Raw genomic sequence first — 27,938 nt, 5'->3', positions numbered from 1 at the left:
AAGCAAATAGCAGACATTCTTGAGGTTGTAGGACACAAAATAAGCAGCAGAAATTGAGATTTGCATCAAGCCACCTTAGGGTTGATGACAAAAACAGCAAAAATTGTATTTGTTGAAGAACAGCCATCATCTACTTGTAATACCAGAGGTCTTATTACTATGAACATACCTATTTGCAGCAAAAAGGAATCTTCACTCCTAGATAATCAAATTATTTCTAAAAGGAGTGGGTATAATAAATGTTCTCAATTTTGGTAATATTTGCCAAGGTGGCATGAAGCAACAGCAAGTGGTCGGGATATAGTAAGTACAGTTGCTGTACCACTTCACAGCACCTATTCATACAGGATTTAAATGACACTCATTCCTCTTTCTCCTGCCTCATCAAAACTGGCTCCAATTTATCCATATTTCCCCACAAACTACTTCTAAATCTTGCCCCCCCCCCCTTCCCCTCCTCGTAACCGCCAACAACAAGTCAGCTATCCTTACTTACGGGGTGCATATCCACTCACCCAATTTTGGCCTTCAGCACAAACTCCCATGGACCTTCACGGTCGCAGACATTACTGATCCCATTCTGCGCGCCGACTCCCTTGGTCATTACAGTCTACTGACCGATGTAGCGAAGTATCACTTAGTCAACAGTAACCCCAGTAGATCAACCCACTGCAGCTAGCATCCTGACACCTGTTTCACCATGAAACAGCTGGTTATTTCAGGTCTATATGCTCAGCTCCTTGCAGAATTCCCCTGCCTCATCCAGACACCCATTGACCCCTGGAACGTTCAGCATGACACTCTGCATTACATCACTATCATCCCCGCCTCCCTGGTTTTCTGTCCCCTCCCTCCTCACGAGCACAAAATCGTACAAATGGAGTTCAAAGAGCAGCTCGTCGCCAATGTACTTCATCTTTCCAGAAGCCCCTGGCTCTCAGGTCTTCACCCCCCCCCCTTCCTCAAGAAGAACTTCCTGGTGCCCTGGCAGCGATTACCATAAACTCAATGCCCCCACCATCCTTGACCATTATACTGTCCCACTCCTCCACACCTACAACAACGTCATCTCGGGAGCTAGTATCTTCAGTAAAGTACATTGCAATAAAGCCTACACACAAATCCCACTCCCCATCCCCTCCACACCCCAGAGGACATTGAGAAAACAGCTACAATCACACCTTTCAACCTGCTTGAGAGAGTATTCATAACATTCAGCCTCTTTAATACCACAAAAACATGGCAATGATTTTTTGACAACATCATCCAGGGCACACTGCGTTGTTTTGCCTACCTAGATGGGACCCAGGGAGCCTACCGAACACTGCCAACACCTACCCAAAATTTTTTCCCACCTACAGAAAGCTGGAATGATCCCCAACACAGCTAAATGCATTTTCGGGGCAAGCGATGTTAAGGCCTCCAGCATATCGTTGGCATGGTAAATTCTTCAGTCGCCATTTTAAGGATGCTGCTGCCACCCCAGAGCGGTAGAAACAAAGGCAACAAACTGGTCCCTTGGATCCAGGCCAGGATCGAGAGCTTTGAGAAAACAAAATGAGACCTCGCCAATGTGGTCCTTTTAGTAGACCCCTTCCCTAGTGCCCTCTTCACAATAATAGTGGATGTGAGCCAGATGGCTGTTGGAGCCAACCTACAACAATGTGGGAACAACATCTGGCAACTGCTTTCCTTCTTTTCATCCAAGCTCACTGATACACAATGCTACTGGGGCACATGTGACCTTTAGCTGCTGCTCACAGTCCATGAAGCCATCCGCTATTTCCAATCTCTACAGATCACCACCCCTTTGCCTCTAGTTTTTGCAGGAAAGACGTGGACCAGATCTCACTGCGACAGTTTAGGCTGCAGGAGTACATCGCACAATTCTCTACTGATTTCTGGCATGTTGCCGGCATCAGCATCATTGTGGCAAACTTTACACTACAATGCCCTGGCCACTGCTCAGGAGGATGATCTGGACCTAGCCCACATCCTTCAGAATGCTGACTCTGGCCTCAACCTCCAGGTAAGATCCATACCCGCTCTGCCCATAAGATCTGGTGTGATGGCTTTGTGGATCCTCCACAACCTGATGGTTCCAATGATTGCCCACTTCCCTTTCTCCCTCCTACCTTCTGAAAACTGGCATTTGACCATGTCCATGACCTCACACAACACAGGCATCCACACTTCTGCCACCCTCATGAAATAATGCTTTGTCTGGCCGGGCATTCAACGTGACTGCAACAACTGGGTCCGAACCTGTGTTCCATACCAGTGCGCCATGTTTGGACAGCACACTCACTCCCATGCGGCCACCCTTCCCTCCCACACAACACCAGTTCATGCAGGAACATCTCAACATAGTCGGCCCACTACTCTCCTCCAATGGATGTCGATACCTGTTGACAATTACAGCCAGATTTACACACTGGCCAGAGACTGTCCCTATCCCTGACATTTCAGCTGAAACTGTGGCTGTAGCCTTTGTTCAGACCTGGGTGTCCCACATTGGGCGCCCCCCGACATCATTGCAAATCGCAGGTACCAGTGCATCTCGGCCCTCTTCTGATCTCTGACAGCCACCTGTGGCTCCAATTTCCACCATACCTCCAGCTACCATCCTCAGCTAACGGAATGGTGGAGCAGTTCCATGGCACACTTAAAACTGCCCTTACATGTTATTCATCCAAATGTCTGCTGCCCTACCCCTGGTACTTCTAGGCCTGAGGACTGCACATAAAATTCACCTGGGAACTTCTCCTGTGGGGCTGATATACAGACAGCCACTTGCCATTTCCAGCAAGTAATCTCACTGCTTTCCAACAGCGCCATTCCAGTTCTCGTACATCAGCTCCAAGGTCTCATGGCTCAGCTACAACGAACACCTCTGCTATGTCATAGTAAGCACCATACCTTCATCCACTCTGACCTCACAGCATGCACACGTCATGCTTTAGATGGATGCCTACCAGCTTACGTCCTGCCCTCAGTATTTGGGCCTGCACTTAGTGTAGTAATGTAGGGACACGACTTTTCCATTCGTCTGTATGGGGCCACAATAACCATCTCTATAAACAGACACAAGCTGGCTTATGTCCTAGAGACACCTCCAGCCAACGAGCAGAGCACCATTGGGATGGAGTTGCCCCTGCCTTCCACCAGTCCCAGTCACTGCACCACCAACACAGCCTCCAATGCTACGCAGGCCAAAACCATCCCCTATGCTGTTCCCGATGTGCCACCAGTCAACGTCACTCCTGATGCCGTGTCCAACACACTGCCACTGACGCAGCCCCCCAACGCTACCTGTTGCCCACTGCCAATCAACTATATGACTAACACACCATCCTGGGACCCCGATGCCACCCTGACCTCACAGGTGCCTGCCACTCCCGACAGAGTACCATCACCACCGCCACTAACACCTGCACCACTGGAGTAGCAACACTATTTCAGAGGCTCCCAATACCATGAACAGGAGCTGCCCGTGCCCCTCCTCTCACAGGAAACCACACCATGAGCACTAGCACAGCAGTGACAGCCCATACATGTCCCCCACGCCCCAGCAGACATCCTCAGTCATCTCCAAACACCCCTCTGCATGGTTGGCGCCACAGTTTTCCTTTTGTAAGGGTGGAACTGTGTGGCAACTCCTTCCGTTCACCTCCACCTGTAGCAGCAGATGACAGGCTGCACTGACAGAAAGCCAGCGGTCAGTGAAGCGACTACTGGCCAAGGTACCATTGTAATTCCCCCCCCCCCCCCCCCAAGTACCTTCACTGGTCACTTCTGTCAGAGGTATAGCTTAGATTGCCACACTTTCCAGATGCCATGTGCACCAAACCATTGCTAGGGCAGTTTCTTCTTCCACTTCGATGAGGCAACACCACCTGACTGCACTTTCGGCAGCTCATCTCACGCAACACCATGTGGCTCACATCACTGTCTGCACATTTTGCTGGAGTATGCACAGACAGCAGAATTTTGCCTCTACATCCAGTGTCAATGTTTTGTCATAGTTCAGTTAATGAGAAAGTGCTAATGCGTCTTCAGTGCCACCTTCCCCAGCCGCATTGTCTCCAGGTGCTTCCCTTGACAGCAGCTGTACCAAGCCTGATGCAGGACACCTGGTTCATCCCCCACCAGTATCAGCACCTGGAATACTGAGTGCAGTGAGGCGTAAGTAGTGTGATGAAGTGCAGTGTGAGGCCAGGATTACCAAGTGGGTTTTTTACCATCCAATCCCCAGCCATTTGGGCAGCCCTTTACCACCAAGTGCGCCACTGAAGCAAGTTTCCCTACACTGCCAGATGACATCAAACAAAGTACTGTGAACCATTCATTGTCTGCCCTGTCCAAAGACAGGGCAAGGACCCCCCATCCCCCTTGATTAAGAGGCAGTAGCTCCTTAAATTTGATTGTAGTTGTTGTTAGTTTTTAGGAATAATATCTCTGAACCAGCTTATGTGCTTCTTCCAGCACGCCCCTTTATTAATTGTTGTCTTTTTTAATTAGTTTGCCTTTATAGGCATGTAGGCATCTTAGGAGCATAGAAGGGACCCTAACTAGTCCATCACTACCAAACTGACTATCCAGCTTCATGGGAAAAGAGAGAGAGAGAGAGAGAGAGAGAGAGAGAGAAGAAGAAGAAGAAGAAGAAGAAAGGGTCTGTTCCTTGCAGTCGTCTGATTGCTTATATCAAGTTACTGACATGCGATATGATTTATAGAAGCTTTCTCTGAATTCTTAGTGCCCTTAATGGAAATGTGGATGCTGGACAGTTCCTCTGGGCTCCACATAAGCTATGTGCACAGTTTGCTCTGGAAAGGGACTTTCACATTTTGCATTAAGAGTAACCTTGGTACATTCCCTGTTGACAAACCTGATATAAACACCCTGTATTTACTCCAGATATAGACTGAATTGTGTCAAAGTCTCTCATATTTTAAAACTTATGGCTTGGATGACATCACAGACGTACAGTTCGACTTTGCTACTGGCATTTTCCATTATAATGTGAGAAGAGTATCACTTTAACATTTCCCAAATGGTCACAGCAGTAGAAAACAGCCTCAAGCCATGAGCTGCATCTATTTAAAACAGGGTTAAGGGGTGGTAAAGCTTCTTGTAACATTTACTTGGAAAGTTTTAGTCTCAAAGCTTTAACAAACACATTTTCTAATCTGGACAATATAATATTTTCTTCAAGTTGCAGGAGCCTTAACTGTTTGCTACTTTGTACAAAGTGTGTACCAGACTTTGCGTTCAAGCTGTTCACCTGCTTTATTCATATGTGGCAGCATTTGTGACTATAACATAGCACAGGTTTTATTTTATTTTTTCATTTTTTTCATACACCCATGTACTCCACATATTCTGTGCATGTTACTGTCACATATTTGGCTTAGATCTGCAAAACCACAGTGGGAATTTTTATGACTTAAAAAAAAAATCACCATGTACTGAATTGTTCAGTTTCATGCTGGCTATTTTTGTCAACTTGAGAGCCTTGCATAAACTGTTTTACAATATATTGTTTTCTACAGTCCTTCTGGTACTAGCCACATTTTCTGGTGTTGACTGGCAATGAAACTAATTTTCTGCCACCTCTGAAAACTGAAATGAAGCTTGGATGTGTTGTGTAATCTGGAACTGTTTTTTGCAAGCGATCTGCAATTCAGGTGCAAGCATTTATTAATGTAACCTGAAAATGTTGTGTATTTCACTACCAAATGCAAAAAACATCATTACTCTAACAGCTTAATTTTTGTACAAAAATTTATCATATAGCTACTGCACCCATTGTTGAAGCCCCTGTGCACGAAGAAAATATCTTTTAGTTGTCTTTTCCTTAAAAATGATATCACAAAATATAAGCATATGTATAATACAGGGAATTAAATGCTGGCATCACACTGCACAACAAAGGTGACTAGCTTAATGAATAAGTACCACATCACTGCAATAATAATAGTTCTTTACTCTCTCTCAGCATTTCACGAAGTCAAGTAGAAGGAGCCAGTCAAGTGACACATGTTACGCTATGTTGCCTGTTTTGCAGGTATATGAACAGTCTTGTCCAGTGCAACTGGCTGCATGGGGTGCAGCACCCCCCCCCCCCCCTTGCAACCCACATGTACACACTCCATTGCTACTTATCACAAAGTTATTTTATTTAAGCAACAACACAGCAACTTTCATTGTTGTATTCAACATCGGAATAGATTTGTTAGGTAGCACATATAAGGGCTACGAAACTGCAAGACTTCACACAGTTGGTTGGTTGATTTGGGGGGGGGGTGGGGGGGACCAACAAGCAAGGTCATCGATCCCATCAGATTAGGGTAGGAAGTCAGCTGTGACCTTTCGAAGGAACCATCCCTGAAAAATTTAGGGAAATCTTGAAAAACTTAAATCAGAATGGCTGGACACAGGTTTGAGCCATCATACTGCAGAATGTGAGTACAGTGTGCTAACCACTGTGCCATCTCACTTGGTGACTTCACGTGTTTTCAGCATGAATATGTGGGACAACATCAGACACATTGTGTATCTACTTTAGTTTTGTAAATTACTCCTCTATTTTATACACTATGAGAACAAGAAACATTTGTTGAATGATACATCTATAAAAAAACATATGCAATTAAAATACAACGTATGAAATACACCTACAAATGCAAAGACTGTATTGACTGAAGCCTCCAATACTGCTTCCCAATTCTCAATCAACTCTCAACAAACTTTCAACCTAACCTATACTTTGGGAAACACAACAGATCAGTCTGTCACCACAATTTATGTTTCAAAAAATGATAAAGACACACAAAAAGCATTGTCAGTGTTCCATTCGCCTTCTCTTTGTGCATGTGTGATGCCACACACCACAACATCACTATGTCACAGGATGAAGCTACCATCTGATATCAGTAGGATCAGTTGACCCCAAAAATCTGCCCTCAAGTTATCACTTTCCAATGGCTGCCTTCCGGAGGCCACCACTATGTTGCAGCATTGCCCTTGTGGATGGAGAGGCTTGCTTTTACACATGAAGCTGAGGGTCATGCCGGCTGCTGTGCAGCTACTGCAATGGTCTCCCATGTGTTGTGAATGGAGCCTCAAGATACTAGGTGCCCTCCCTGAGTAATTAGCGTTTCACCGCATGGCCGTTATCCAGGAATCCTATTTACATAAATGGGGTGAATCAGGCCTCAGGGAATTAGAGGTAAGTTGATTTATGCTAGAAATCTAAAACAATATAGAATATCTATTTATGCTAAGAATGGACTCTCATTCATGCCAATGGCAACTTTTGCTCCAGAGACTTAATTAATGCCCATCAGGATGAAACAGAGTAAGGAAGGAAGCATGAGGGAAATTTTATTGGCTGAGGTTACCTTCCTTAGGTGGACTGTGCTCCCACTTCCTAGGAAGTCAAGAGATTGGTAGAAAGCTGCTTACAGCTGACAACTGTTGGTTGGTTGCGATGTCAGTGCTCACAACTTGGTGGGGGAAGCAGTGATACCAACTACTGAGGCAATCTGATGATCTTGAGTAGCTGTAGGGAACCTACCTTCAGGAATTGAAGAAGCGAAGTAGTAAATGACATAACTTTTGGGTCCATCTTAACGGTCAGCTTTGTCAAACAATGGCATATGGCATCAGAGCAATTTTATCTGACCAAGTGCATGTTAAGTTTGAGGTTGGAATGGATCTTAAACAGACCATGGCTTACAGGAATCCTAGGAAAACAGACACAGGCTTATGCAGGAGAGAAAGAAAACTCACGCTTATCTGAAGTCAGAACTTCAATACGAAATCCAGTATATCTTGAGGATGGCAGGTAAAGTGAAGTCTGTCCTTATGAACTTGTACTTAAAAACCTGTTCAATCACCAAGTAGTGCACTGACAGGAATGTACTTTGGTAGAGCAATAATCTGGACTTGCAAAGGAAGCAATGAGAAGACTGTTCAATGCTACAAGAGAATATCAGGAGGCCCTTGCCAAATACAACCTTGCAATTAAGCAAGCAAAACTAGCATCCTGAAACATACTCTGTGAGGAGATGGAAGGTACACCTACTTGTGCCAGACTTCATAAAATCCTCACTAGAATACCAACTAATCCAGGAGGCACTCTATGGAAAGAGGATGATGGATGCACAAGTACAGCATGAGAGATGACAGATGATCTTCTCAAGACTCACTTCCCTCAATGCTCTCTGCAGAAAACACAGATCTGGACTCAGTCCCTGAAAGGTACTAGTTTAAAGGTAATTAAAGGAAGAACTGGTGTTGATTTCAGAAAAAATGCAGTGGGTTGTGGGAATGTTTAAACTGTTCAAGTCACCAAGCCCATATGGAATCTTTCTGACTCTACTGGAAACAAACAGGAGGAAGATTAATTAGATTCCTATACAGACTGTTTAAACTAAGTCTAGCAATAGGAGCATTCCTAATGCTTGGAGGACAATGATGGTAGTTTTCATTCTGAAGCCCAGGAAAATTGTTCCTACCAAGGCTAAGGACACGAGACTGATCAGGTATGTCCTCCTTTCTCCTAAAGACATTAGAACAACTGGTTAATGTGCATGTTAGGGAAAGTGTAACGTTCCCTGGCATTCTCACAATTTATTTGTAACATATACGCCGATCTGGGCAAGTCGTATGTACATCGTAATTATTCAACCAAAGATATTACTGAATGTGGTATAAAATATGTTTGTTATTTTCATTATATTTTTATTGTAATATTTCTCTGTATTTAGGATAGGAATTTTTCTGTATTATTTATGTGAATGTAAAACGTGTCAGTATTTGCGGTATCAGCGATATAAAAATTTGCCAGAAATCAATTTACAAAGAAATGTTAATAGTCGCGCCGCTGTTTATCTTTGCGTGTGGAGACTCTCTGTCGCGTGGAGAACAGAGTAGCTTGAGTGAGGAAAGAGGGAGGAAGTGTCAGTTGGCCGCTCTAGCAGACGCGATGTGCAGCTATGCTCGCGCCCATTAGACGCGCCTGATTCGTTAACCCGTATTGTGGGCACTGTAACGTTCTCTGGCATTTTCACAGTTTATTTGTGACATGTGCGCCGATCTGGGCGAGTTGTGTACCCATCGTGGTTGTTCAGCAGAGTTAAGACGTTATCGAGGTAGGACGCTGTGGAGGAGCTTTTAACGAATTTATAGACTTCTCTTGTCTCTGTCTGGACTTAGCCGCCATTAGATGAAGAGTTACGAATTAATGTGAGTTGACTTGTTGTTTGTGCGAAATATATCAGTATTTATCAAAAGTGTGAATTATTATGTAAATTGGCTTGCCCACGTCATCTATAAATCAAATGAGTGGTGAAATAGGTTTGATCAGTGATAAATGTCGGCTTGGCTGTAATTAAAACATTTTCTGCTGATAGAGATAATCTTGTGTTCTATGGCTAGTGCCGGGATAAACTTCAGTAAAAAATATTTAACAAAAAAAAACCCACTGCATCTGGAAAGTGTATGCCAAGGCCGAATGATTTAAAGGACTCAGTTCTCAACAAAATATTACTATCCGGTTAATATGAGTGCACGTAATATTTTTCTTTAAATGTACGTAATCCTTAAGACATTTTGTTTTACCACAATAAATTAAGAGAGTGGTTCTACAACAAAGTTCGCACGACAGTAAATTAAGTTAAAAGCAAAAGATAAAATTTAATATTTCTTTAACGACATTTCATAATCAATAGCATTCCATTATTTGCGGAGAGTCGAATTTGCTACATATGGCGCCCAGCGTGGGGCCCGAATATGCAGTGGCCACTAAATACCCGTGAGATAACTAGGGAATTAATATAGTCGAACTTTGTTGGAGAACATTTAATAATTTTTTCATGTATTGTATGTATTGCGTGTAGTAATACCTGTGTATGATTTTTTTGCATGAGAACACTATGTATCCGGAGCAAGCTGAAGAAGAGAGCTCATTATTTTGAAAAATTAATAACCTTCCACAATATCAGGGGGCAGCTGCACCCAAGATAGATCACCAAAAGGTAAAGCTACAGTGTAGTTGTCCTGTGGGTAGTAAAGTAGCCTCAGTGCAGTGTTCTCGGATCATTAGTGGTGTGCTTGTTGTTAGTATTTTGTTTTAAAATAACAGGACACTTAAGTAGTTAGTCATTGTAGTATATAGTAAGTGTGTATTAGTTAATGTCCATTTCTTGTGTGATTATGTCAGTGAAACCTGAGTGTTAGGATATTTAGTTCAGATTTTATTTCCTTTGCTTACTATGGTTAAATTGCGTAGTCAGAAAGATATCAACATGGATAAAGAGCAACAGTCAGTCAGTAGTGATACCGAGTTGGAAAGTGGGACACAAAGTAATATTAGTGACGTAGTTCAGGAAGTACAATGTGAGAATCTGGGGGCAGAAGGGCAAGAAATGTTGCCACTGCCACCCAGTAATTCAGTTGATAGTGAAAATACTGTGCCCACCGCAAGCACTGGACACGGACCAGAGAGTGGTGTGATGTCAGAAGTGCAATCATTAAGAGTTATGTTCGAGCGCATGCTCAATTTCCAAGCTGAATTTGTACAAATGCAAGCAGAACGGGACCAGAGATTGGTAGCTGAATTCGCCTGTATGCAAGCAGAACGCGATAAAGAACGTGATGCTAAACAAGCAGAGCGTGACCGACGCCTGCGAGAGAGGGACTTGCAGTTGATGCAAACTTTAGAAGTTATGCAAGGTGACATTGTTAGCTTGAAACAAAAATATGAAACCATGCCCCAAACGATGCAAGAATTAAGCGAAAGACTAGATAGTATTCAGGTGGCTAATGCCAATATCGCAGAGGAAGTCAGTGTCCTGACTAATAGGGTCGAACAACTAGAATTTAACACAACTCACGTAATTGAGAACAAAGTGATCGAACATGTGCACAAAGTAGAACGTAACTTCACAAAGGAATTAGATGAGAAAGTGCACGCCGCAATTGAGGCCAGAGAGGTGGACTCAACTACGGATGTGCAAAATCTTAAAAAGATAGTGCAAAAGGACATTCCGCTGTGGCAGCGGAGTGTGGACCGCCGTCTTGCCGAAATGGAGCTAAGCCTGCGGCAAAACGATGCGCAGGCGTATGTCACGCCAGCCAAGTCCAACAATGATAGGCATATAAATACTGCAGTAAAAAATTGCGACTGCGAGACAGAACAGGCAACCAATGTAAGCGGAACAAATAAATGTCATTCTAAAGTTGTAATTGAAGAAAGTCTGATTAGGAATCGACAGTTTCAGATCTTTACAACGGAGAAGAAATCTGTTCACCCTGTAGTGTTTATCAAGGGATTTAGAAACATTTTGCCTAGCGTTTGGAGTCATACCCAGAAAATACAGTTTGTTATGTCTTACATACAAGGAGATGCTGCATTATGGGCAACCGAAGCAGCTGACAGTTGTGATACATATGAGCAATTCGAAAAGGCATTCTTGGCCAAATATTGGTCAACATGTATTCAGGAGAGATTACGGAAGGAAGTATATAATCCAGAGCCGTATTCTCCACGACTAGGCAATTTGCGAAAATATTTTGAGAAGTACATTAATAAGACCCGTTACTGGGACGAACCGATTTCATCTCGGGATTTGATCAGACTTTTGAAATCACACTTGCCGATACATGTAAAGGAAAAGCTTATACACGTGCCCGAAAATGATATGGAACATTTCTTGTCTGTTCTGGACTCAATTGACCTGATTCAGGAGGACGTTAAGGCAGCCTCTGAACAGGCTAGAAGTAACGGAAACGGTTATAGAAATGGTAGAAATAACACGCCTCCAACCAGTAATGGAAACGGCGGAGGTAATAATAGGAGACAAGAGTATGCACAAAACGGAAATAGAGGTAGAGACCGGAACGGCAATAGTCAGCCGGTGAATAATGACCGGAAGAGGAGGTTCGATGACCGGTATGAAACAGGCCCACCAAGCAATCATAGATGGAAAAATGCCAGGGGGCCGTACAACACTAATACTTATAATGATGCAAACCGAACTTGGCCACAGAACCAGAGACCCAGTCCGGACCGGCAAAACAGTGATAACCGACCGCCACCACAAAATGCGCCAATTGCGCAGCCGTGGCGGCCGACGCAACACAACGTGCACATAGTGGAGGTCAGTGACACAGAGCAGCCACGCCCATCCACTAGCAATAATTCAACAAACTAGATGCAGCCGAGATACGCTCTCCATCGTCGGCTGAGGTTTGGAGTGAGAGCAGCCCGACACAAAACAAAACACCGAACAAAATCTATATCCTTAGGTATAATGACGGGGTACAGATGGGAGATGAATTAATAACTGAACCATCCACGTGCATAAAGGAACACAAAGACAAAGTACAGGTGATAATAGAAATTAAAATTAACAATATTGATGTGCAAGCGGTCGTAGATACAGGTGCTACTGTTAGTGTCATGAGTATGGACTTATTCAAGGTACTGGGGAAGGAAAGGCGTATGCTGACTTTTCCCGTGAATAATTGTAGAGTCACTGGAGCCATAAGTGCACAGCGACAAATAATTAAACTCCAAGTGCGGGTAGAGATGTATATAGGGGAAGAAGCCATAGCGAGCTCATTCCTGGTAGTAAAGGGTTTAAAGGTAGCCTGCATTTTGGGGGTAGATTTTTTGAGAGAAAGGGACGCAATAATCGACCTTTCTCGGGGAAAATTAAGTTTGATGAATGCTGGTAGGAGAATAGAATTGTCGATGCTCAGATCAGAAGAGGTACCTGTACCTAATTGTAACGCTATTAATATCAAATGTAGGAATCAGTCGATACTACAATTAGACAATCATTGTCCAGGACAGAATCTCTATTATCCTGACGTACAAGGTGATCAATTAAAAGCGAATATGGACGTATTAGTGAACAAAGTGTCACAGTCCGAAAATTTAAATTCAATGCAACAGCAGGAATTAGTACAGTTATTATCTAATTATGCAGATGTATTTTATGAACGACCAGGAGTTGTTAAGGGATATCAATACAAGATCGAGGTAAAGCCTCACAAAACTTACTGTCGAGCCTCATACTCCATTCCTTGGTCCAAGAAGGAAATAGTAGTTAAAGAAATAAGAAAACTAATCGAGTGGGGAATAATAGAACCGTCTTTGTCCCCTTATAGTAGTCCATTGGTGGCGGTAACAAAAGCTGACGGACAGGTACGGTTAGTACTAGATGCAAGAGACATAAATGAAATTATTGTACCTGTCAGGACTCATCCGGAAAACCTTGATGAGCAAATTCAAAAATTTCATGGAGTGCAATATTTGACATCTATTGATATGAGAAGTTCTTTCTGGCAAATCCTGCTTACACCCGAGTCGAGGAAGTATACTGCATTTATATTTGGGGGAAGAAGCTACCAATTTAGGGTACTACCTTTCGGCCTAAATGTAAGTGCAGGAGTTTTCATAACAGCCCTCGACGCGGTTTTGGGTCCGGATTTGCTGCAAAGGGTAACAGTGTATGTAGACGATCTGGTGATTGCCACTACCACCTGGGAGGAGCACGTAGAACTACTGAGTAAAGTCTTAGAAAGGTTTAAGCAAGCGGGGGTAACAGCGAATCTTGATAAATCCAAATTTGGACGTAATCAGATTAAATTTCTAGGTCACATAATAACCACACAAGGCATCAAACCTGACAGTAAAAAACTTGATGCAATTCGTGGGTTTCCTAGTCCGAGAACTAAGAAACAGCTCAAAGCATTTATAGGTCTAGCATCTTTTTTTAGACGGTTTGTCCCAAACCAATTAATGAATAACGAATCGTTATTGAGCCTGTTGCGTAAAAATGCGCACTGGGTGTGGACAGAAGAATGTCAACGTGCATTTGACGCGATCAAAAACGCCTTGGTGAATGCAAACTTATTGCGACACCCAGACATGACAAAAGGTTTTTGTATAGCGACAGATTCGTGTTCATACAGTCTGGGTGCTTGTTTATTTCAGTGGGACAGGAGCAACGACCCCACAACAATCAATGTAATCGGGTTTGCCAGCCGCACACTAAACAGCTGCGAGAGAGCATATTCTGCTACCGAATTAGAGGCTCTTGCAGTGGTTTGGGCGGTAAAGAAATTTAACTATTACATCTATGGTAAAGAAGTCAAAGTATTCAGTGACCACCAGGCTCTGAGCTATTTAATGACTTGCAAATTATACCATACCCGCTTGCTAAGATGGAGGTTAGCATTACAGGAATATAAAATTAAAATCATGTACCTAAAAGGACAAGATAATGTTGTGGCAGACGCTTTGTCGAGGCTTCCACTAGGGCAATCCTCAATGACAAATATTTTAGAACAATCGGAGGAATATCGAATTCTCTTAGTACAAGATAAGGTACATAGGAGGGATTTTTTACACATGTGTAAGAATATGTCTATATTGCAGGAAACTGATCCGATCTGGGGAGATATCATAGGTAAAATTAAAGAAGGAACAAATCTTAAAAGTGTTCAGAATTTCAAAATAGTAGATAATATTCTGTATCACAAAACAGGTGTGTCAAATGACTATGGAGTCGTGTGTATACCACAACAGGCTATCCCAGCTGTAGTGTGGCACACGCATTTAGCATGGGGTCACGCTGGGATAGGCAAAACAATAAGGATTTTATCCAAATTCTGTTATTTTAAGGGGATAAGCCAGCAGACTCGCACCATTATCAGGACTTGTCCTCTGTGCCAAAAAGCTAAGTTTCAAAATAAGTCCACAAGGTTTGAACTGCATCCTATTGTGCCTCATCGACCACTTCAGTTAGTGTCTATAGACATAGCAGGACCCTACCCCAGAGCCAGGGGTGGATTGAAGTACATTTTAGCGGTATATGACCTTTTCTCAAAATATTTAAAAATATACTGCCTTAAATCAGCCACTGCTCGTGGAATAGTGAAATGGGTAGCCAACGAATATTTTACACAAGTAGGTAAGCCTGAAGCCATAATATCGGATAATGCTTCCTATTTTACAGGCCATACCTGGAAAAACTATTTACATGAACAAGATATAAAGCATATACTAATTTCCCGCTTTCACCCACAAGCAAGTTTAGTAGAGAGAATATTTGGAGAGTTAAATAAATTTTTCAGGTTATACATTGCATATAAACACACAAGGTGGCCAGATCTGATACATAAGTTTGTAGAAATTCACAACGCAACCCCGCATGCTTCTACGGGGTATCCACCAAATGAGATATTAATGAATAATAATAGAGTTCTGAACGAGTGGCTGGCACCTTTACCTAAGGTCCCAGTCATTCCTGAGCCTAAGGAAGAGAAGATAAGAAAAGCAGGGTACAACCTTACCAGGTGCGCCCAGAAAAGGAAAGAAAAATATAATCGACATGTGACGAATAACCTAAAATTTAGTGTTGGGGACTTGGTACTCTTACGCAATCATCCTAAGTCCTCGGCATCCTTGAAACAGAATAGCAAGTGGCAATTGGTGTATAATGGACCTTTTAGAGTAGTAAGTGTGCCACATGAGTGTAGCTATCTCTTAGCAGATCCCCACTCAGGGAGAGTACGGGGACTGTATCCGCGTAGGGATGTAAAAGCATTCCTACAGTAAAAGACTAATAGTCCTATGCGGACACCGTTCTTTTGTAAATAATGAACATTAATAAAGTGTACTAATGTAGAAGTGTGTAGTTATAAGGATATGATTGACTTTCTCATGTGTATGGATATTTGTGTTATGTACTCTTTTAATTTGTGTTATCTAAATCATGCTCTAAATCTAAATCTGATAATCTGATTAGTGCAATTATTTGTAGTGTTAAGCTGTGACAAAAATCAGTCAAGAAGAACATTTAAATAAGGATTAGTTAGTGTACTACATAATTTCCAATATGTGTGTCAAATTTGAAATATTTCATGGCACATTCCTTTCTATTATGTGTATGTATGTATGTATGTGTAGCTGTCAGATTGACAGATCCGAACCCAGAACAATATCAGTAATATAAGGCCCTGAGAACTTTATTATCTCACCAGTATTATAAAAAATATTGCACCCAGTAGTGACCCGAGGGCACCACGGGAGGCAACCTTGTTGTAAAGTTATGTAATGTGAAGTTACTCACAAAAAAAAAGCTTCAATTGGAGCATGTGCAGATTCAGTCAGTAAGAAAGAGCTAGCTAGATACAGTCCAAGTAAATTTTTGCCTACAGAGACTACACTGTAGTTACGTAGGACGTTGATAGTAAAGTGTGACATGTGAACAAAGGAGTTATTGAACAATATGCCTGAATCCGGCTGGAATGCACAAATATAATCTAATCGAACACGAATATAGATGACTTTGGGCAAACTAATACGAATTTTGAATATTTGTTACCATGTACGCAAATCTCACACCCTGGTAAAGAGTTACGAATGTGCTGTTACAAACAAAATTGAGCAGCGGACATTGTAAATAGAAATAAAGGAACTTTAACAAAAGTGCAGTATTGTGCGGCAGAGACAGACAGTGACTGTTAAACCTGCAGCAATACGTCACGGAGTAGTGGTGTATAAGTAATAACTGTATCATTGCCGTGTGTGCAAGTGGATAAGGAACTAGCACAACACGAACAGTGAACCGATAACGGACGGTGGATGAACTTAGTGTCAAATTTTAACTCTTGTGTGTCAAGGGACGCTAGGAAAGCGCATTGACTACAAAAATACATTTTGATTTTGTCCTAAGGTGAAAACTTGTGTGTGACTAATGACAAGTCATGACATGGTGAAGAATATTGTGTGCCCATAAAAGTGTTACTGTGACAACGAAACATTGTGCAAACCAGACTAGTGAAGGCCTACTGAGTAATAACTACCACTAACTGTGTGCGTTCTTTCCCACAGCAGGAAATAAGGATAGTATACTGTTTGTGAACTTGTTGCATGTTTCCTGGAGCACCGCGAGAGGACGTCGCACGGGCGAGCTGATATCCAACGCGCATCCGGCTACATCAGCTATGTAGCGGCCACAGCAGCCCGTAGCAGACCAGACAGCCACGCCCCTCCGCGCCGTAGCTGTCAACGATGGGGGCAGTGGCCTACACGGAGTCAGCGCGCCGCGCCGAGCGCCGCCCAACAATCACTCCGCACCGCTCACCAAATACATTATTGACTTTGTGAAATGTTCACATAAACTGAATAACATGTTAATGACTTCATTTTGATAAACATTGAACATGTGTATGTGACTGTGATATTGTGTAATTGTGTAACCCCGTTTGTGACAAACTGCAAATTTAATTCAAATGAATAACTGGTAAAAGGACAATACTGACTATAAACCAACTGGGATGGCTGGGCTCCGGCACAGTTTTTCCCAGGTTTCCTGATTGCCTACGCCCAAATGGGGGAGCCATGAACTTATATAACCCTGGGACTAAATGAAAGAGCCATTCCATAAAACATACAGAAGTGTAAAGAACGTTACTGGCACCATTGTGTCAAAGTGTAAAACTTCTTTGCCAAATGCTGCCAGGGGGCAATGTAACGTTCCCTGGCATTCTCACAATTTATTTGTAACATATACGCCGATCTGGGCAAGTCGTATGTACATCGTAATTATTCAACCAAAGATATTACTGAATGTGGTATAAAATATGTTTGTTATTTTCATTATATTTTTATTGTAATATTTCTCTGTATTTAGGATAGGAATTTTTCTGTATTATTTATGTGAATGTAAAACGTGTCAGTATTTGCGGTATCAGCGATATAAAAATTTGCCAGAAATCAATTTACAAAGAAATGTTAATAGTCGCGCCGCTGTTTATCTTTGCGTGTGGAGACTCTCTGTCGCGTGGAGAACAGAGTAGCTTGAGTGAGGAAAGAGGGAGGAAGTGTCAGTTGGCCGCTCTAGCAGACGCGATGTGCAGCTATGCTCGCGCCCATTAGACGCGCCTGATTCGTTAACCCGTATTGTGGGCACTGTAACGTTCTCTGGCATTTTCACAGTTTATTTGTGACATGTGCGCCGGTCTGGGCGAGTTGTGTACCCATCGTGGTTGTTCAGCAGAGTTAAGACGTTATCGAGGTAGGACGCTGTGGAGGAGCTTTTAACGAATTTATAGACTTCTCTTGTCTCTGTCTGGACTTAGCCGCCATTAGATGAAGAGTTACGAATTAATGTGAGTTGACTTGTTGTTTGTGCGAAATATATCAGTATTTATCAAAAGTGTGAATTATTATGTAAATTGGCTTGCCCACGTCATCTATAAATCAAATGAGTGGTGAAATAGGTTTGATCAGTGATAAATGTCGGCTTGGCTGTAATTAAAACATTTTCTGCTGATAGAGATAATCTTGTGTTCTATGGCTAGTGCCGGGATAAACTTCAGTAAAAAATATTTAACAAAAAAAAACCCACTGCATCTGGAAAGTGTATGCCAAGGCCGAATGATTTAAAGGACTCAGTTCTCAACAAAATATTACTATCCGGTTAATATGAGTGCACGTAATATTTTTCTTTAAATGTACGTAATCCTTAAGACATTTTGTTTTACCACAATAAATTAAGAGAGTGGTTCTACAACAAAGTTCGCACGACAGTAAATTAAGTTAAAAGCAAAAGATAAAATTTAATATTTCTTTAACGACATTTCATAATCAATAGCATTCCATTATTTGCGGAGAGTCGAATTTGCTACAAAAGGAAGTTAACCAAGGTTCCTCTACATAAAAACCAATATGCACATTAACCAAGCAAATGTTGTGAAACACCACTTCAGCAACTTGCTGGGAACGTGGAAAAAGCTCTACACTTCCAGGTAATCGCTCTCTGCATTTTCCTGGGTACTGACAAGGGAACCTCCCCATTGCACCCCCCTCACATTTAGTTATAAGTTGGCACAGTGGATAGGCCTTGAAAAACTGAACACAGATCAATCGAGAAAACAGGAAGAAGTTGTGTGGAACTATGAAAAAAATAAGCAAAATATACAAAGTGGGTAGTCCACGCGCAACATAGGCAACATCTAGGTTCATGTAAGCTCAGGAGTGCCGTGGTCCCGTGGTTAGTGTGAGCAGCTGCGGAACGAGAGGTACTTGGTTCAAGTCTTCCCTCAAGTGAAAATTTTATGTTCTTTATTTTCGCACATTTATGATCTGTCCGTCCGTTCATTGACGTCTCTGTTCACTGTAATAAGTTTAGTGCCTGTTTTTTGCGACCGCACCGCAAAACCATGCGATTAGTAGACGAAAGGACGTGCCTCTCCAATGGGAACCGAAAACGTTTGATCGCAAGGTCATAGGTCAACTGATTCCTCCACAGGAAAACAGTCTGATATATTCTATACAACACTGGTGACGGCATGTGCGTCACATGACAGGAATATGTTGTCGACCCACCTAACTTGTACACTTGGCGAATGGGTAAAAAGATTATTCTACCTTGCCCGATTTAGGTTTTATTGTGGATATGATAATCAATCCCAAAAAAGTGATGAAAACATAAGAGTTTGTCACATAAACTGCAAAAAATGAATGCAACAGTTTCACAGTAGCACAGTCTTCCCTGTGCTCTATCAAAACATACGTTTTTAACGTTTTCAAATTTTTCCGTGTGTAGACCGTCAAATCCTGCATATGTCCAAGCAAAACTGAACATGTCCTGGAATTTTGGAGAGCAAAGTTGATTATGTGTGAGTGCCTGAACTTTGATAATTGTCTGAAAATAAAAAAATTAAACCTTTCACTTGAGGGAAGACTTGAACCAAGGACCTCTCGTTCCGCAGCTGCTCATGCTAACCATGGGACCACGGCACTCCTGTGTTCATATTATCCTTAATGTTGTCTATCTTGCGCATGGACTACTCACATTGTATATTTTGCTTATTTTTTCATAATTCCACACAACTTCTTCCTGTTTTCTCGATTGATCTGTGTTCAGTTTTTCAAGGCCTATCCACTGTGCCAACTTATAACTAAATGTGAGGGGGGTGCGATGGGGAGGTTCCCTTGTGAGGAGGCTTTTAGCAATATGACTTTCAAATCCATGTTTAGAGCTGCAGAAAACCATGGCATTGAGACCACCATCGCAAATGGATTAAGACTATGCTGAGTACACAAAAAGCAGAAGCCACCACGACGAATGAGAAAATGGTGATCAACACCACCAGATGGAGCTTCAAAAGAGTGGCTGCCCCCCCCCCCCCCCCCCTCCCTCCTCCAGTACCATGGAACCTAGGGATGAATGAGTTCATTGAAAAGTTAAATACTAGAGGTTACTTTTACCAAGGATAGTAATACTTGGCAAATTTGCTAGTACTGTTAGAACAATTGCACAAATAGTGCAGGAAACAGGATCTAAGAGTCAGTCCCAAGAAAACTGTTGTTGTACTGTTCGCAAGGAAGAATATCCAGGCCATGTACCGAAATCTCGAGCATTTTCACAGACCTCTAATAGTAAAGTAGACAGTGTATTTAGGGGCAACCCTGGTGTTACACTATCATGGCCCCCTCACACAAAGATTATGTGGTCCAAAGTGAAAAGTGCTCTTTCTGGGCACTAGAAGGGTCTGTAGTAACAAGCAGGGTCCAACCCCCAGGAGTATGTAATGGTACTGAAATAAGACCTATGATGATTTTTGAAGCTACAATATGGTGAAATAAAGTAGACAGAAGATGGCTGCTAAAGAACTTGGCAATGTGCAAAGTTTTGCCCACTTAGTCATAACAGAGGGAATTAGCAGTACACCAACTGCTGAGATGGACACCACGCTGGTCACCTTTGAATTATAGTGGAGACAGTGACAAGGGGCATCCTGTTTGAAACTGGAAATAAATGGAAACCTTATCTTCAAAATCCCACACCAATTAGTGAATGGGGTGAATATCGGAAAGGTCAGGGAAATGTCAGCTGACTATACAATAACTTCCAGCTGCGTCAATATACCCCTTTCAAGGTAACAACTGGAAGTAGAGAGAAGAGGAATAGTGAACCACAATACCATTCAGGAGACACAATCTAGTTTAATGAGAGGTTGAAGACAGACAAGGGTGCTCGTTAGTTGATTTGAGGGAGGGGGGGGAGGTTGTGTTTTTTTTTTTTTTTTTTTTTTTTTTGGGCGCAAAACTTCTATGGTCATTGTAACTGAACAAACAATGAGGTGATCAGTCCCTCGATCAAAGACTGGTAAATCCTGTTGTAGAGATGTCCACAAAGAACATTTTCTGATCTACTCAGGAGACTCATAGCAGGAAAAGAGAGAAGGCTAAAAATGTAATGGACACCTTTTGTAACATCAGTAACATTAGCAACATGAAGGAGATATGGAAGTCAAAAGGTGGGCATCACCAGGGCTCTGCATGTGAAAGGAAATGCCCCATCCCCAGCTGTCACACTTGATCCATTTACAGTCAAGAGCACCCACTATTCAACAAAGTGTGGCAACCAGAATAGAAAATTAGGTACAGCAGAAAGGAAGCAAACTGAATCTAAAAGTGATTAAAACAGAGTAAAAGAGGGTGAAAGAGTAGCCTGGTCAAAGAAGTAGGGTCAGGGATCCCTCATACCTAGCATACAATGGGAGATGCCCCACCCAAACAACCTGGCCCTGCTCTACAGATAGATTAAAATGTTATACTTGAGAATAAAAGTCACTTTCACTGAGAGAACTATGAACCACTTCAACCAATTGCAAATCACCCACTAATATTAGAGGCAATGTGTCCATACATCCATACTTATCACAGAGGCCAAAAGGAGGAGGCATTCCATCAAGATATGAGCTGCTGTCTGTAAGGCTCCACCACAACGTGGGGGTAGCTCATTACACAAAAGAAAACTATGGGTTAGCCCGGTATGACTGATGGGGAGACTTCATAGGACTGTAGATTCCTTCTGGGGGAAGCAGAAGGAAGAGCACCATGCTGCATTGGTCTCTTTGACTGTACCGAGCAACACAAGCAAGATGATGAAGGCTAACGAGGTCATGAATAGCAGAGACTAAAGCCTGGCAAGAATAGCACTGGCCAATTGCCTTGAGACTGCTCATTGAGTCAGTTCACATAAAACACAGTCCATGGAGGCCTGTTTAACAAAATGGAGAGCTCTGCTAATGGCAAGAAGAGTAAAACCATAACCCGCATAATCCAGAGTTTTGGAGTTGCTGCTGTAAAAGATGGTAGCATCCTGGAACTCTTGAAGAACTTGACATAACAGATACTGAATGGTCATGGGGGAGGCAGCGAGTTTAGGGCCTTGGAAAAGAATGGTCCTAATCCATGGCCTGGGCACATTCAAGGGGAAATGCATGAGATGCAGACCTTGGAAGGGGGAAGTGAGGCACATACCAACTGGTAGTCCCACCCAAGGACAGGTATTCAGAGGACGACACCACTCATACGTAAAGAGAATGGGATATGAAGGATGATCAGGAAACTGCTGAATCACGATTGCATACGAGACCAAGAGCTGGTACTGTCAAATCTGACAAAAGAAGATCCCTGCTTCAGCAACGAGACTGTCAACAGGACTAGCCCGAGAAGCCCTGGTGGCCATATGCATATCATGATGGTAGACTGGGTCTAACAGTTTTAAAGCTTAGGGGCCGCCGAGCCATAAAACTGGCAAACAAAGTCCAGTCAGGACAAAACCACAGCCCAGTAAATAGAGATAAAAGTAGCATGATCTGCACTCCAAGATGTGTGGCCAAGGAAGCACAGAACGTTAAGCTTCCACATGCAGCTAGTCTTCACGTGACAAATATAGGGCAGCCAGGAGGCCCAAGAAAAGGGGCTGTGCTACGATGTCTAGGTAACTAAGTAGAGCTCCAGGACAGGATGAATGTGGAACAACAGGCAGAAATGCATGACCCACATTTTTGTAGGAGAGAAATGGAAACCCCGGGAAGAGCCCATGCAGAGGCCCACTAGATGGTACTTTGGAGCTGACTTTCAGCAGAGGCTAACCTGTAGGAGTTACACCGACAGCAAAAATCATTGACATACAACACAGGGGAGACCAGCAGTCCAACAGAGGTCACTAAACCATTAATGACAATGAGGAAAAGTGTGACTCTCAACAAACATCCCTGTGGGACACCATTCTCTTGCAACTGTGGGGAGCTGAGTGAAGTGTAGAGTCTAACCCGGAACAACCAATGGGATAAAAACTGGTCAATAAAAATCGGTAGGGGACCTTGAAAGCCTCAGTCCTGAAAGGTGATTAAAATGTGATGACATCAAGCAGTGCCATATGCCTTATGCAGGTCAAAAAAGATTGTGAAAGGGTGTTGGGATTAACAAAAAGCCTGTCAGATGGCTGTTTCCAACCTAAACAGATGGTAAGTTGCGGAACGTCCATCCTGGAAACCACACTGATCCCGAGGGATAAAAGGCCCTGAGATTTTAGAACCCAGCATGATCTATGGACAATCATCCTTTCAAGCAACTTACTTTGCTCAGGCTCATCGGCTGGGAACTATCAAGAGATGTATGGTTCTTGCCTGGCTTAAGAACTCAGACAACTATAATAGCTCACAGTTCTGAGGTGAAAGCACCTTGGAGCCAAAGACAGTTGAAGACGCTTAGGACACGTTGCCTTTGGGGAATATTCAGGTTTTTTATCATCTGACAGTGAATTACATCAGGATCTAGGGTTGTGTTTTGGGTTGACACAAAAGCCTGAAGTAGCCCCCACTCACTGAAAGGCCCACTGTAGGATTCAACTAGGTGGAGACAGAAACATACAGGGGTCTCTGCACTAAGTTGGTTCTGCAGTAGAAAGGTAGCCACATCTAGAAGATGTCAATGCTGTCATAAAGTGGGTCGCAAGGTGTTCTGCAAGAACCAATGAATTGGCACAAAGTCCGCACTGTAGGCCAAGACCCGAAATAGCTGTTGAATGTTGGCTGCCTCTGGAATGACATTCCCATCAAAGGCTAAGATTAAAGGCACCTGTATCCACACGATTATCCTAGAGCCTTTTTTGGTACACATCTGAAAGTATATGCCTTGCCACTGGAGATTAATATATAGTTCCTCACCTGTTTGGAGTGGAAGATGATTCCTTGGACCACATTCAAAGTTTTGTATGAGGCCATGGCCATTGGTATGTCACATAGATGATCACATATTGTAGATTGGGCACCAGAGGAAGTTTTAATTAATAAGGAACCATGTTTCATTTTCCCCAGAGACTCAATTTCCCCAAATTTGTCTTCACTGTTTTTGACAACAACAACAAAAAAAAAAAAACCATCAGTCTGAGAACAGACAAAGTATTGGGTAAAGTATGTCATTCCCACTAGTATGGGGCTGTATGTCTCTACATTATACTAATCTTTCCCATCTGAAGAGACTACAGTGCCAGTGGAAGAAAGCTTAATTTGATTCATGTGTGAATCTTCTGCCACAGTACCACCTACTCTGAAAAGAGGCTCTTGCCATGGGTGCCACAGCAATGGTTACATGGCCTGTAAACCATTGCCCAGAGTCCTCATGCCCCAGCTACAACAGGTACATACTCCTTGGCTTGAGTGAGGAGTTTCCAGCTCATGCATCAACAGAGTGATTCCTGTGTGGTTAGGTGGCTACCACTGTGCACGAAATTGTTGACCCTCCCTCCACCCCACAATGGAATGGCTTCCATACTGGGTTTTGGATGTAGTATCTTTGCAAGAAAAGAAGGGTGCAAAGAAAGAAGGTGCAATGGTGGAACATACACTGCACTGAACAACCCTCCCTGCACAATCCGAACTTCTGTAAAATTTCAAAAGTAGCAAGTCAAACTCAACAAAATGACCATGTAGTTACAAAAGAATAGTTGTAGAATGCCAAATGGGAAGAAACCGAAGTGTCCAAAATCACAAACGAGAGCCAAGCATGAACAGTACCAAGGAAAAAATCCCAAGGAAAGGCAGAGGAGTAAAAAAAAAATAAAAATAAAAAAATAAAAAAAGGGATAGGTTTACAGCATGGAGAGGGAAGTAGCACTACAAGGGATAAGGGATGGGGACACATTGTGGCCAAGCACATACTCACAAGAGAGATATGAACCCCCTGTGGAGAAGATGGTGTTAGGGTCAGGGTGTATGGGTACAGCCTAGACTAGAGAGAGCACTCTCTAGGGAGGCTGGCACTTATTCCAGGAGGAAATATCTGCTATAAGAAAGTTCGCAGTGGAGAACTGTCATTAAATGCAACAAGGACCATGGGATCTACATTCATTCAGACATAGGAGCAGCTCTGAAATCACTATCAGCTCTTGCAACAAAATCAAAGATTGTTGCAAAACGCCATGAAGCTTTTGTGAGAAAAGGGGAATGCAACAATGTTAACATGGTGTGGGTTCTTGATCACTCAGGAATTAGCGACAACAAATACACTGATAGGCTGGCAAGGACAAGTGCGACAACTCCACACGTTCAACCGGACCCTGTCCTATCAACAGACCAACGATAAAATCAAAACTATGTAGCTGGATAAGGAGACAGCATGCAGAATATTGGACTAAGATCGAAAAACAAAAACATAACAAGCTAACGATACCCAAGTCATGTTTCAAGAGAAATTCTGCAATCCTGGGCTCAAACAGGAGACAGATTAAACTCATGGTAGGACTAATGATTGGCCCTAGGAACACCTACACACAACTGGTATAGATAAAGAAGCCCCCCAATGAAAACTATGTTGTGAATGAAATGTAATGTGTCACAGTTAATCTGCCTGTATGAAGCATTGGAGATCAAAAAACAAAGAATATTCAGGTCATTAATTCTTGAAAAAATTGTGTCTAATAAATAACTGGTAAAGGAGCTCTTTCTACTCTTTAAGGGTACTGGCTAGCTTTACGAGAATAACAGGAAGAGACAGCGTATAGTAAACCCAGTTTTAGTGCAAGCAATAGAGGGGTTGAAACCAATGTTGTTTTGTCTACCAGCGCGAGTCAATCAATTACTTCCCAATGGTCCATACTACTTCTGCGACTACTTTTATTAGACACTGTAGGATTTACCACAAGCAGCTAGAGACGTATATATCAACTTGACAGAACTCTGGGTAACTGCGGAAGTCTTACACAATTTGGGTGTTGCATTGACCAGAGGATGCCCATTAACAATTGTATCACCTCAACAATCATTCATGATGCCTACATTTAGGACTTGATGTTGAGGTTCTTTGTCATAGAGGTTTAGCCCTTTTTTTTTCAGTCCTGACAGTGAAACTAGAATCCTAGTTTCCTTGGGCATAAAATGTTCCACCATCAAAACACACAGTGGTCACTGCCATAAGCATAGAGGTTATGGTTACAGAAGACTGGCAGTGGTTACCTGTCCCTACCTCAGGAACCTTAGCTCACACAACTTGTATCTGGTAATGTTGACTGTGCTCCTTGATGTGTTCATCATTTAGCATGACCCGGCAGCTACAAGAATATGGATGAAGCTCAAATGGTTCAAATGGCTCTGAGCACTATATGGATGAATCACGACCTCAGCTAGCTGTCCCTTCATCCTGCTCATGGAATGGGTGTTGTGTTGTCCTCATCATCCCTTCATCATCACAGACATGAAAGTCACCAATGTGGCATCAGCTGAAATAAGGCTTAAAACTCGGCAGCTGAACTCCCCCTGATGCGGCCTCCCGGCCGTCAACACCACAAGATCATTTCATTTCATTTTTCCTTTTTAATCTTCCCAAACCTACCCATCCATCCTCCATGAGGAAGTAACTACTAATTCTGAAAGCTATGATGGTGCTATGCACTGTTAGATTAGATTAGATGTTACATGTGTCTATCGACTGTAAAAAGCATTCTGTCTCATAATTTTATACCAACTGCAAATTCTGTATCGAAAACTTCAGCAATAAGTTTTATCTATACATTAGCATCTTTATTAATTCATTTGTAGACAATTTTTGTTGTGTGGATGTATGCGTCGTTTGCCTGATACTAGTTGGCATGGACAGAGGGATAGGAACAGATCATTTCATGCATAACAAAAAAAGGAGCACACACAAAGATTCCACAGAAACGAATTATTCTCATATTCTGTGAGGATATAAAACGGTTGTTTATGCACATACATCCAAACTCCGCAAACAACCAAGAAGTTCGTGGGAAAAGTATACAACCTTAATTTGTTCCTAACAGAGTCCCATGGCCACAAAGAAGACTGGTAGTTGACTGGGTCTTTCGCAGACGACTCTTCGTCGCTTTTGTCCAAGTTTTCTCCATTGTCTTTCTTCAAGTCATCCACAGCAGTTTTACTAAAATCAATTTTCTGAGCCAATTTCGCAAGGTTCTCTGACATAGAGAGGGGGCTGTAACACAAAACATTAAGCGTAATACTGGTGGGTTCTGGTCTGTTTGGGATTTCTGAATACAGGTTCCCTTTAGAACAATTACGAAAGTAATCTGCAACAAAACAAGGCATTTCTCAGAACATTCTTACCTCTGATAGATTTCCTGCCCATCATATGATATTTCCTGTATCTGATTTTCAATAGGAGCCTCAACAGATATGTTAACAGAATAAGCCATGTTTGTTTACGGCAGACGAAAATACTTTGACATGGGCGCAAAGATTAAAACACCAACAACAAACGTTCTCTTGGGAACCGCAGATAATTCACTGCACTATAAGTAATTACGCAATTGAACTGCCCGTCAGTGACGCGTGATTCATTGTAATGTGATTTAGACATAGGTGCATGATTAAATTGTGCAAAAACAAGAGGACCCTATAAAATGGTGAAACATCACAATTTTCGTCAATATATAACCTTTTCGTAAAAGCCGGTTAACATGCTACATATTTTTGCGCCAATGTCTGCGCGTTACATCTGGGCAGACAATTCGTAAGGAACCGACCGGAAATCTGCTCATAATTACGATGTGCATAAGTCGTAAGTTGCAGCTGCAAAT

The 27,938-nt window shown here is 42.5% G+C and overlaps 1 protein-coding gene across 1 annotated transcript in view; it reads right to left on the bottom strand.

The window, feature by feature from the left end:
* Nucleotides 1-27,579, bottom strand: part of LOC126092095 (mediator of RNA polymerase II transcription subunit 17) — a 111,787-nt gene extending 84,208 nt beyond the window's left edge. Inside the window, exons 1-2 of the mRNA XM_049907518.1 lie at nucleotides 27,466-27,579; nucleotides 27,146-27,334 (exon numbers count right to left, since the gene is read on the bottom strand). Of these exons, the coding sequence (XP_049763475.1) occupies nucleotides 27,146-27,334; nucleotides 27,466-27,554 (278 nt within the window). The 5' untranslated portion in view covers nucleotides 27,555-27,579. The remainder of the gene's footprint in view (nucleotides 1-27,145; nucleotides 27,335-27,465) is intronic.
* Between the last annotated feature and the right edge of the window lie 359 nt (nucleotides 27,580-27,938).

This window comes from Schistocerca cancellata, chromosome 7 (assembly GCF_023864275.1).
Source record: "Schistocerca cancellata isolate TAMUIC-IGC-003103 chromosome 7, iqSchCanc2.1, whole genome shotgun sequence".
Classification (NCBI taxonomy): Eukaryota; Metazoa; Arthropoda; class Insecta; order Orthoptera; family Acrididae; genus Schistocerca; species Schistocerca cancellata.
This window is presented reverse-complemented; position numbering and strand designations above follow the sequence as displayed.